Consider the following 12,870-nt stretch of genomic DNA (forward strand, 5'->3'; position numbering starts at 1 on the left):
GGCAAAAGACATGAATGGACACTTCCAAAGAAGACATACATGTGGCCAACAATCATATAAAAAAAGTTTAACATCACTGATCATTAGAGAAATGCAAATGAAAACCATGAGATGCTGTCTCACACCAATCAGAATGGCTATTACGAAAAAGCCCAAAAATAACTGATGGTGGCAAAGTTGCAAAGGAAAAGGAACACTTATACACAGTTGGTGGGAGTGTAAATTAGTTCAACCATTGTGGAAGACAGTATGGTGATTCATCAAAGACCTAAAAACAGAAATAGCATTTAGCCCAGCAATCCCATTACTGGGTATATACCCAAAGGAATAGATATCATTCTCCTATGAAGACATGTGCACATGTACGTGCCTGTTTGGTGCTCACTGCTCTGTGCCTGAGTGGGTACCTAAGGTACAAAACAAAGTCCCCTTTACTTTTTCCTCTGTTTTTCTCAAGCAGAGGGAGTTTCTTACCATAGCCACCACAGTTGGAAATGTGCTGGGTCTCACCTGAGGCCAGCATATCTCAGAGTCTCACCCGATGCCCATAGCATACTACCTAGATCTTGCTGCTGATTATTCAGGGCCCAAGGGCTCTTTGGTCAGCAGGTGATAGATCTTGCCAGGACTGAATTCTTCCCTTGAAGGTGGCAAGTTCCCTTTTGGCCCAGGGTGTCTAGAAATGTTATCCAGGAACTACGGCCTGGAATGGAGGCCTCAAAATTCTGCCCAGTGCCCTATCCTACTGTGGCTGAGCTGGTATCCAAGATACAAGATGAAATCCTCTTTATTCATCCCTCTCTTCTCCTCAAGAAGAAGGTCTTTTTTGGAGCTGTGACTTGCACTGCCTGGGTTTGGAGTAGGGGTGGCACAGCACTCCTTTAGCTGTCCTGGCTGGTGTCTCAGTAGATGCCCCCTAAGTCCACTGGCTCTGAATCCAGCTCAGCACTAGGACTTGTCTAGGAGTTTCAGTCCTTGTGGCCTATATTGCCTTTGAAGTTAAGTTCCAGGGAACTTTTAGCCCATGGTGGTGAGGCTTGCCAGAACTCAAGTTCCGACAGCAGGGATATGCAGTTCCCTTTTGGCCTCTCTCCATAGGTGGGCATCAGCTGAGTTTAGCTTGATTTTTCTTTCTGCCATGACAGGGTAGCACTGAGTTCAATGCAAAATCTCACAATCACTGCACTGTTTCTCTCAAAGAGCACAAATAATTTCTCTCTGCACCAGGCGGACACTGCTGAGCAATGGGGGAGGGATGGCATTAGCAATTCAAGACTGTCTTTTCTACCCTCTTCAGTGCCTCTTTCAACAATATGAAGTTAAAACCAGATACTGTGAGTGTTCAGCAGATTTTTGGTTCCTATTAAGGTGCTTTTTCATGTATAGATAGTTTTAAATTTGTTGTTCCTGCAAGGGGGATAATTGGTGTAACCTTCTATTTGACCATCTTGCTCCACCACTCTGGGTATCCAGGATAGCGCTTTTATTAGCTACAGGAGTCCTCACTATTTGGACTGTAATGGGGCTCTGTGTTGTGCCCCCATGACTATTAAATGATCATAAGCATCTAATGGAGAGCCCCTCAATCTCTTCCTTGAGACCTTATTGTTGAGCAACTAGAGCCATAGGTGTCTTTGAGAAGGGACTTAAACAGATGGTCCAGGAGTGAGTGCCCAGTTACATTTTTACATCACTCTGACTGCTAATGAAATACTGGTATCTTGGCAGTAGGTTCTTTTGTCTTGCATGGAAATTTTTCAGTTAAGATCGGATTGTGCTGCTAACTATTTCACATCATCAAGTTCAATTGAGCTAGATAACCAATGAGAGTAGCACAAATGAACCTAGGTCTGAGTTTGGTAAATGATCTTATTTGTCATCTGTTGTTCTTACTCCTTATTGCTGAAGTAAGAGACTATCACGTAGCTTTCAGGGCATTTTGGAGGTGACTGGAAGAGTGATCAAAAAAGGTTTTTCAGTGGCAGGGAACTCACCACAATTGGACCAAATTAGTCAGAGGCCAAATGGCAGCCAGCTAAGAAAGGAGAGGGTCTCATATGTATATAACACTTTCCCCCTACCCACTTCTTCATCCTTCTTGGGCAAAGTGGCCATGAAAGGACATTCTGAATAAGGAGGTCTGCAGTGACACACCTCATAAGTGCCACTGTCCCTAATTAAATGTAACGAGAGTAACTCATTTAAGGTAAAGGTGAACTATTCACATCTCTTCTATGGTCTCTTTTGATTGGTGTGCAATATGATCATGAGGACTCTACGTACTTTTTCATCACACATGGAAAAATGAATAAAACATGAAAACATGCATTGTAGACATTCAGTGCTAGGAACATGCTTACATTTAACAATGGTCATTGGATGCAATTTTGCATGTAGGGTCTATGCAAATTTTGATCACCAACTACTTTGTTTTCTGGTTTATCTTTCCTGTGTTTCAATTTCTAAAAGTAAGTATCTCTTTACATTTATTTCCTAATGGATAGCATACTTGATATCTTTCTTCTATTTCAATTTTTTCTCACTTAACATTACCTTCTATAAATCCCTCTAAATCAGGTTGTAACTATCTTTTTCTTACTTTTAGAGCTTCCTGTACAACTCTTTGTATCATATTAAATATTGTAGTTGATAATGCCACAAATTATAATATATACCTTTTTATTAACCAATTTCATATACTTGTACATTTAAGTGATTTTGAGTATTTTATCATTAAAAGTATGCTGTAATGAATAAACTTGTACATATGAATTTTCATTGCTTTGCCTATGAATATATATTAATCTAAATTATAAATAATTAAGAACAAGTAGAGGCTAATATAAATATTTGATGCCAAGAAATATCAAAATAATGAGACTACTTCACCTCAGATCCTCTAAAGTTATTGTCTCTATTTTCATGTCAGATCTAGAATTATAGTAATTTACTTATATTTTACATGTATAAAAATGAGACAGAATATGACTGTATACTTGTTATAAATCTGAAATCTAGAAATTTCACTATAGTTTATGTTTAGTGCACTAAATTTATTAATTTGTGTAGCTCATAATGATGTACCAGAAGAAAATCTTATGCTTGAACAACACACAAAGTCAAAAACGGAAGTAGAAGTAAAGAAACAAAAATCTTTCCAAGATAATCAACTCAATAGTAAGTGTAATAATTGTAGATAACCTTAAAATAATTTAAGATTTATTTTTAATAATTATATAATAATTATATAAGTAATTATATAATAATTATATAAGTAAAAATTATATATATTCATTGTGTACTACATGGTATTTTAATATATAAATTGTGGAATAATAAATTGTGGAATTTAAATATAAATTGTGGAATAATAAAATCAAGCTATTTAACATGTATATTACCTTGTTTTTTTTGTGTGTTGAGAAGACTTAATATTTCTCTTAGCAATTTTGCAATATGTTATTATTAACAGTACTCATGAAGTACAGTAGATCTCTTAAACGTTTCTCATTTCCAGCTGAAATGTGTGTCCTTTGACCAACATTGCTTCAGTCCTCCCACCATCAGCCTCTTGTAACCAACATTTTACTCTCTGTTCCTATGAGCTTGACTTTTTAAAACTCCACATATAGGTAAGATAATACAGTATGTGTTTTTAGAGACTGGCTTACTTTATTTAACATTATGTTCTCCACGTTTATCCATATTATCACAAATGACAAAATTTACTTCCTTTTTTTAAGCCTGATTTTCGTTATCTATTGAACTGTGGCTGGACACTAAGTTTGATTCCGTATCTTGGCTGTTGTGAGTAATGTTACAGTGAACATGGGAGCACAAATATCTCTTTTATATACTGATTTCATATCCTTTGGAGGTACATCCAGAAGTGAAATTGTGGATAATATTGTAGTTCTATTTTTAATTTTTTGAAGAATCCCTGTAGTGTTTTCCATTATGGCTTTACTAATTTACATTCCCACCAACATTGTACAAGCGTTCCCTTCTCTTCACATCTTTGCCAGCACTTCTCTTCCATCTTTTTGATGATAGTTACTTTAGTGTGTGGGAAGTGATATTTCATTGTGGTTTTAATTTGCATGTCCCTGATGATTAGTGATGTTGAACACTTGTTCATATACCTGTTGGCTATTTGCATGTCTTCATTAGAGAAATGTCTATTCAGATCCCGTGCTCATCTTTTATTTGGGTTGATTGTTTTCTAACTATTGAGTTGTTTGAGCTGCTTCTATAAATTGGATCTTAACTGCTTATCAGATTTATGATTTGCAAATGCTGTCTCTTATGCGGTAGGCTATTTCTTCCTACTGTTGATTGTTTGCTGTGCAGAGCTTTTTAGTTTGGTTTAATACCATTTACTTATTTTTGCTTTTATTACCTTGCTTTTGGGGTCATATTCAAAAAATCTTTGCCCAGATCAACATAATTGAGTGTTTCCCGTATTTTCTTCTAGCAATTCTAGTTTCAGATCCTAAATTTATGTCCTTAGTCCAAGGAGTTGATTTTTGTATATAGTGTGAGATGAAAGTATAATTTTATTCTTCTGCATGTGGATATCTAGTTTTTCAATACCATTGTATATTTTATTCCAGTGATCTGCATGTCTGTTTTTATACCAGTACCATGCTGTCTTGTTTGCTGTAGCTAAATAATATGTTTTAAAATTAGGATGTACAATGCCTCCAGCTTTGTTTTTCTTGCTCAAGATTGCTTTGGCTATTCAGGGTCTTTTATGGTTACATATGAATTTTTGGATTTTTTCTATTTCTGTCAAAAAATGTTATTGGGATTTTGATAGGGATTAAATTCATAACTGATGGGCATTTTAACAATATTAATTCTTCCAATCCAGGAACATGGGATATCTTTTTATTTATTTGTGCTTTCTTAAACTTCTTTTACTAATGTTTTATAGTTTTCATTGTAAAACTTTTTTTCCTCCTTGTTTAAATTTATTCCTAGGAATTTAATTTTTTGTAGATACTGTAAATGAGATTATTTTTTGATTTCTTTTTCAGACAGTTTGTTGTTAGAGTATAGGAACACTACTAATGTTTGTGTGCTGACTTTCTACCCTGAAAATTTTATAAATTTAATCATTTGGTCTAATAGTTTTTTGGTGGAGTCTTTAGAGTTTTCTTTTCTTTTCTTTTTTTTTTTTTTGTTGTTGTTGACAAAACACTTTCACCCATGTTATTTAGTCCTTGTGGTAGTCCTTTGGAATAAGCAGTGTTATTCCCTTTGATTTACACTGAGACCTAAAGAAGACGATGAAGAGAAGGTAGATTACAAAGATAATAATATAAATAGCTATCATTTACTGAATTACTAATAAATACCAGGTACGGCAGTAGGAAGAACATAATATTTTTCTAACATACACAATAATTCTGCAAGGTTGGACTTAGTATATCTTTTGTTTTTTATACTTTACGTCGTAGGGTACATGTGCACAACGTGCAGGTTTGTTACATATATATACATGTGCCGTGTTGGTGTGCTGCACCCATTAACTTGTCATTTACATTAGGTATATCTTCTAATGCTATCCCTCCCCTCTCCCCACCCCACAACAGGCCCCAGTGTGTGATGTTCCCCTTCCTGTGTCCAAGTGTTCTCATTGTTCAATTCCCACCTATGAGTGAGAACATGTGGTGTTTGGTTTTTTGTCCTTGCAATAGTTTGTTAAGAATGATGGTTTCCAGCTTCATCCATGTCCCTACAAAGGACATGAACTCATCCTTTTTTATGGCTGCATAGTATTCCATGGTGTATATGTGCCACATTTTCTTAATCCAGTCTATCATTGTTGGACATTTGGGTTGGTTCCAAGTCTTTGCTATTGTGAATAGTGCTGCAATAAACATACGTGTGCATGTGTCTTTATAGCAGCATGATTTATAATCCTTTGGGTATATACCCAGTAATGGGATTGCTGGGTCAAATGGTATTTCTAGTTCTAGATCCCTGAGGAATTGCCACACTGACTTCCACAATTGTTGAACTAGTTTACAGTCCCACCAACAGTGTAAAAGTGTTCTATTTCTCCACATCCTTTCCAGCACCTGTTGTTTCCTGACTTTTTAATGATCACCATTCTAATTGGTGTGAGATGGTATCTCATTGTGGTTTTGATTTGCATTTCTCTGATGGCCAGTGATGATGAGCATTTTTTCATGTGACTCCATAAATGTCTTCTTTTGAGAAGTGTCTGTTCATATCCTTCGCCGACTTTTTGATGGGGTTGTTTGATTTTTTCTTGTAAATTTGTTTAAGTTCTTTGTAGATTTTGGATATTAGCCCTTTATCAGATGAGTAGATTGCAAAAATTTTCTCCCATTCTGTAGGTTGCCTGTTCACTCTGATGGTAGTTTCTTTTGCTGTGCAGAAGCTCTTTAGTTTAATTAGATCCCAGTTGTCAATTTTGGCTTTTGTTGCCATTGCTTTTGGTGTTTTAGACATGAAGTCCTTGCCCATGCCTATGTCCTGAATGGTATTGCCTAGATTTTCTTCTAGGGTTTTTATGGTTTCAGGTCTAACATTTAAGTCTTTAATCCATCATGAATTAATTTTTGTATAAGGTGTAAGGAAGGGATCCATTTTCAGCTTTCTACATATGGCTAGCCAGTTTTCCCAGCACCATTTATTAAATAGGGAATCCTTTCCCCATTTCTTGTTTTTCTCAGGTTTGTCAAAGATCAGATGGTTGTAGATGTGTGGTATTATTTCTGAGGGCTCTTTTCTGTTCCGTTGGTCTATATCTCTGTTTTGGTACCAGTACCATGCTGTTTTAGTTACTGTAGCCTTGTAGTATAGTTTGAAGTCAGGTAGCGTGATGCCTCCAGCTTTGTTCTTTTGACTTAGGATTGACTTGGCGATGCAGGCTCTTTTTTCGTTCCATATGAACTTTAAAGTAGTTTTTTCCAATTCTGTGAAGAAAGTCATTGGTAGCTTGATGGGGATGGCATTGAATCTATAAATTACCTTGGGCAGTATGGCCATTTTCACAATATTGATTCTTCCTACCCATGAGCATGGAATGTTCTTCCATCTGTTTGTATCCTCTTTTATTTCATTGAGCAGTGGTTTGTAGTTCTCCTTGAAGAGGTCCTTCACATCCCTTGTAAGTTGGATTCCTAGGTATTTTATTCTCTTTGAAGCAATTGTGAATGGGAGTTCACTCATGATTTGGCTCTCTGTTTGTCTGTTATTGGTGTATAAGAATGCTTGTGATTTTTGCACATTGATTTTGTATCCTGAGACTTTGCTGAAGTTGCCTATCAGCTTAAGGAGATTTTGGGCTGAGATGATGGGTTTTTCTAGATATACAATCATGTCATCTGCCAACAGGGACAATCTGACTTCCTCTTTTCCTAATTGAATACCCTTTATTTCCTTCTCCTGCCTGATTGCCCTGGCCAGAACTTCCAACACTATGTTGAATAGGAGTGATGAGAGAGGGCATCCCTCTCTTTTGCCAGTTTTCAAAGGGAATGGTTCCAGTTTTTGCCCATTCAGTATGATATTGGCTGTGGGTTTGTCATAGATAGCTCTTATTATTTTGAGATACATCCCATCAATACCTAATTTATTGAGAGTTTTTAGCATGAAGGGCTGTTGAATTTTGTTGAAGGCCTTTTCTGCATCTATTGAGGTAATCATGTGGTTTTTGTCTTTGGTTCTGTTTATATGCTGGATTACGTTTATTGATTTGTGTATGTTGAACCAGCCTTGCATCCCAGGGATGAAGCCCACTTGATCATGGTGGATAAGCTTTCTGATGTGCTGCTGGATTCGGTTTGCCAGTATGTTATTGAGGATTTTTGCATCGATGTTCATCAGAGTTTTCTATATATTGGTTTATGTTATCTGACCAAGATAATTTTACTTCCCCCATCCAATTTGAATGCCTTCTGTTTCTTTTTCTTTCATAATTTATTTTCCTGGGGCTGCCAGTGTTCTGTAGAATAGAAGTGGTGAGAATAAGCATTCTTGTCTTGTTTCTTGTCTTAGAAGAAACGCTCTCAACTTACTACCATTAAGTATAATGTTAGCTGTGGCTTGTTTGTTGTAAATGGCTTTTATTGTGGTGAGGTACAATCCTCCTATACCTAACTGGTTTAAAATTTTTATTTTGAAATGGTTTGGAATTTTAATGGATGTTTTTTCTGCATCTATTGAGATTATCATGTGGTTTTTGTCCTTTATTCTGTTAATGTGATGTATCACATTTATTGCTTTATGTTGAACCATCCTTGCACCCAGGAGATAAACCACACTTGATCATGGTGAATTCTTCTTTGAATGTGCTGTTGAATTTAGTTTGTTAGTATTTTGTTGAGGTTTTGCATGATCATCAGAGATATTGGCCTTGAATTGTCTTTTCTTGTAGTGTCCTTGCCTGGCTTTGGTATCAATAATGCTGGCCTCCTAAAGTGAGTTTGGAAGTGATCTCTCTTCTTCTATTTTTTTGAAAAATTTCAGGGGCATTAGCATTAATTCTTCTTAAAACATTGGGTAGAATTTAGCAGTGTATCCATGAGGCCTTAGCTTTTCTTTAATAGAATACTTTATATTAGTGATTTAATCACCTTACTCATTATTAGTTTATTCATATTTCTCTTCTTCATGATTTAGTCATGGTAGGTTGCATGTGTCTTGGAATTATTCATTTCTTCAGGGTTATTGAAATTGGTGCCATATAATTATTCATAGTAGTCTCTCATGATCTTTTGTATCTCTGTAACATCAGTTGTGACAGTTCTTCTTTTATTCCTAATTTTGAGTCTTTTCTCTTTGTTAGTTTCATTAAAGATTCGTTGATTTTGTTTGTCATTTCAAAATACCAACTCTTAGTTTTGTTGATCTTTTCTATTTTTTTATTCCCTTCTATTGTTTTTCTAGTATCTATTTTGTTTATTTCTTCCATGAGCTTTATTATTTTCTTCCTTCTATAAACTTTGGGTTTAGTTTGTTCTATTTTCCTTAGTTCCTTGTCGTGTAACATTAGGTTGTTTATTTGGGATCTTTTATTTAATGTGGGCTTTTAGTTCTATAAATGGTACAATTGTACAGTGTGTGTTTCAAGCTGTGCTATTACAAAAGAGTAAAAAAGTAAAAAACATTAAAAGTTTATTAAATAAAAAGTTACAGTAAACTCAGGTTAATTTATTATTGAATAAAGAAAATTCATTCAAAATTTAGTGCAACCCAAGTGTACAGTGTTTATTAAGTCTACAGTAGTGTACTGTAATGTCCTAGGCCTTCGCATTCACTTACCACTCACTTACTGACTCACTCAGAGTAACTCTTAGTTCTGCAAGCTACTTTGATGGTATGCACTCTATACAGGTATATCAGTTTTAAAACCTTTTATACCACATTTGTGCTATGTTTTTCTCATTTTTCTGGTTAGATATACAAATATTTACCATTGTCTTCAAATTGAATACAGTATTTAGTATAGTAACATACTGTACAGCTTTATAGCATAGGAGCAGTAGACTATATCATATAACTTAGGTGTGTAGTAGGCTATACCATGTAGGTTTATGCAGTGATAAAATTGCCTAATGACACGTTTCAATACATATCCCTGTCATTAAGTGACACACATAACTATTTTTTCTAACTTGTCTGATCCTCCTAAAAAATGTCTTGAATTTTTTGTGAGGCAGTTCTTATATCTGCATTTCTTTGGGATCAGCTTCAGGAGATTATTGTGGTGTTTTGGTCATGTTGTATCTTTAGTTTTTCATGTTTCTTTTTGCTTTATATTGATGTCTGCAAATCTGGTGCAGCAGTCACCTCTTGTAGCCTCTTCTGACTAGTTTAGCTGTTGAAAGACCTTCTCCTACAGGGGTGTGAGGGCACTTGCTGGGTGGGCTGCTGCAGTTCTGGCACTCATGAGATTGAGAGTTGTGTCACCTTTGTGTAGCTCTGGGAACTGAGGTTGGTGATGACAAAGATTTCAAGGATCCTCAGCAGCCAATGCTGTGAATGTTTGCAATTGTGGCAAAGGTTATTGGGGTCTTCAGTGGCAATGACTATTAAAGTTCTTCTGATTTCTTTTTCCCTCAGTGGGGAAGTTTTTGCTGATAAAATCCCTCTTGGTTCTGGGTCTGACTTGTCAGCTTGCTTGCATTGGTAGTGGCATGAGTATTTGATTAGTGGTGCCAATGGAGTGGCTGCAGAACTGAGATGTGAAGCACAGGAATGTGTGGAGGGAGCATGGTTCTGGGACCCAGGGCAGTAACAGCACTTATGCCCAGGGCACAGGCACCTCTGCTGCCACCTTGGTAACAGAATCAAGGTGCAGATTCCTGTGAAATAGCTGGGCAGCTAAGAATGAGAATATTGATATCCACACAGTTTGAGCTGCTCTGGAGTTGGGGCACAGTCCAGCTCTCTATGGTGGCTAAACCAGTGTCTGGAGCATGGGCACACACAGTGAATGTGTGGCTCTGGGATTTGGAGTGCAAACTACCTTGCTGTGACAACAATTCCCAATGTCTGAGATGTGGGTGGGTTCAATGTAGACACAAAACCCAGGTCTGGAATGTGGTTACTTGCAGAGTGGCTTGTGTTTTGGGTCAGGGCACACATGGGGTTAGAGGAGGTGGTGGCTTCTTTCCCAATAGTGGCTTAACAGTGCTGATTCTTGTTTGGAGGAGGAGTGTACAGACACATCATCCTTTCTGGGGTTTCCTGGTGGGGATGGCTCTTGGTTACCTCAGTAGAAAGAAATGGTAGTGTCCTGGGTGGATCAGGCCATTGGGAACCATGGTGGTTCCAGCAGCATGGCTGATGCCCATAGCCTCCACCTTTCTTCTTTGCTCCTAGCTATCTCCTGGTGTCTAAGATATGCTGACCTCACCAGTGATCCTTTCTACTTGGACATTGTGCTCCACTGTGTTGCTACAGATTCATTAATGTGCCCATGACACCTCTCTGGGCTATTGTAGTTTGTGAAAGGTGTCTATATTTGTTTCATAGCAGGAGGGATGAAGGTTGCTATCTCCTCTGCCATCTTGGTGCTGTCCTACTTTATTTATTTTTTAAGCCACTTTACTAAGGTTGATTTTTTGTGTATAGTGTAAGATAAGGGTTTAATTTCATTCTTTTCCATGTGGATACTCTGTTTCCCCAATGCTATTGGGGAAAGTATGCTATTGAGGAGAGTATGCTTTCCCCTTTGCGTATTCTTGCCACCCTTGCAGAAGATCAGTTCACAATATGTGCATAGGGATTAATTCTGGACTCCCTGTTACATTGGTGTATAAGTCTTTTATGTCAGTACATATTTTTGACTTACTATAGTATAAGCTTTGTAATGTGTTTTAAAATCAGGAAGTATGATGCCTCCAGTTTTTTTTTTCTTGCTCCAGATTGCTTTGACTATTTGGGTTTTTTGGTTCCATATGAATTTTAGAATTGTTATGTCAATTTCTGTAAAAGTGTGCCATTGGTATTTTGATAGGAATTGTACATCACTTTGGGTAGTATGGGCATTTTAACAGTATTCATTTTTCCATTTTTAACAAAAGATGTCTTTCCATTTTAATTTCTTTCAGCAATATTTTATCGTTTTCAGTGTACAAGCCTTTTGCCTTTTGAATAAGTTTATTGCTAAGTATTTTTTCCTTTTTGATGTGATTGTAAGTAGCATTGATTTTGAATTCCTTTTTGGATAGTTCGTTGTTAGTATATTAAAACAAAACCAATTTGTGTATGTTAATTTTATATAATTTTATATTTACTGAATTTATTAGTTCTAACCATTGTGCACGCGCGCGCGTGTGTGTGTGTGTGTGAGTGTGCGTGTAGTTTAGGGTTTTCTACATTAAAAAATCAATAACAAATAGTGAGACTGAACCAGTAACCAGAATCTCCCAACATGAAAACCATGAATCAGTCTTCTTATTTACTATTGACCTTTTCAAGTTTTCCATTTTTTCTTGATTCAGTCTTGGTAGGTTATTGGTAGGTTCTAGGAATTTAACCATTTCTTCTGTGTTGTCCAGTTTGGTGGTCCATAAATTGTTCATAATAGTCATTTGTGATCTTTTCTCATTTCCATGGCATCAGTTATAGTGTCTCCTCTTTCATCTAGTTTTATTTATTTGAGTCTTCTCTTTTTAATCTAGCTAATAGTGTGTCAATTTTCTTTATCTTTTCAAAAACTGAACTCACATTTTCATCAATTTTTTCTATATTTTTGTTACCTATTTTATTTATTTCTGTTCTAATTTTGTTTTTTTTTCTGTGAACTTTGGCTTTAGTTTCTTATTTTTCTTTTTCCTTGAAGTGTAAAGTTAGGTTGTTCATTTGAAATATTTTTTATAGTGATTATCAACTTTCCTTATGGTACTGCTTTTGCTGCATCCTGCTGTAAGTTTTGGTATATTTTAGTTTTGTGGATTTTTTAAAATCTCAAGATAGTTTCTAATTTCCCTTTTGATTTCTTCCTTGATCCAATGGTTGTTCAAAATTTGTTGTTTAATTTTCATGTATTTGTGATTTTTTTCCATTTTTCTTTCATTACTGATTTCTAGTTTCATACCATTGTGACTGGAAAATAATCTTGTAATGGTTTTAATTTTCTTAAATGTTTTAAGACTTGTTTTGTGATATAGCATGTGTTTTATCCTGTAAATATCTCAAGGTGTAGGAGAATTGTGTGTATTCTGCTGCTTTTGGATGGAGTGTTCTTTAAATGACTGTTAGGTCCATTTGGTCTATAGTGTTGTTCAGATCTGTTGTTTATTGATTTTCTGTTTGGATGTTCTATCCATTTTTGAAAGTGGAGTATTGAAGTCTCTCTCTTCATACCTATTATTATTTTTCTTA

General features: G+C 36.0%; 1 protein-coding gene across 49 annotated transcripts in view; it reads left to right on the plus strand.

Moving 5' to 3' along the window:
- CCDC7 (coiled-coil domain containing 7) overlaps nt 1-12,870 on the plus strand; it is a 425,173-nt gene that overhangs the window by 192,689 nt on the left and 219,614 nt on the right. For 44 of the 49 annotated variants that reach the window (XM_054522140.1, XM_054522141.1, XM_054522147.1 and 41 more), the window contains one exon: nt 3,070-3,177. The exons of the other annotated variants lie outside the window; for them this stretch is intronic. In XM_054522140.1, coding sequence (XP_054378115.1) covers nt 3,070-3,177 — 108 coding nt within the window. The remainder of the gene's footprint in view (nt 1-3,069; nt 3,178-12,870) is intronic. 49 annotated transcript variants of the gene reach the window in all.

Source organism: Pongo abelii, chromosome 8 (genome assembly GCF_028885655.2).
Source record: "Pongo abelii isolate AG06213 chromosome 8, NHGRI_mPonAbe1-v2.0_pri, whole genome shotgun sequence".
In the NCBI taxonomy this organism is placed as follows: Eukaryota; Metazoa; Chordata; class Mammalia; order Primates; family Hominidae; genus Pongo; species Pongo abelii.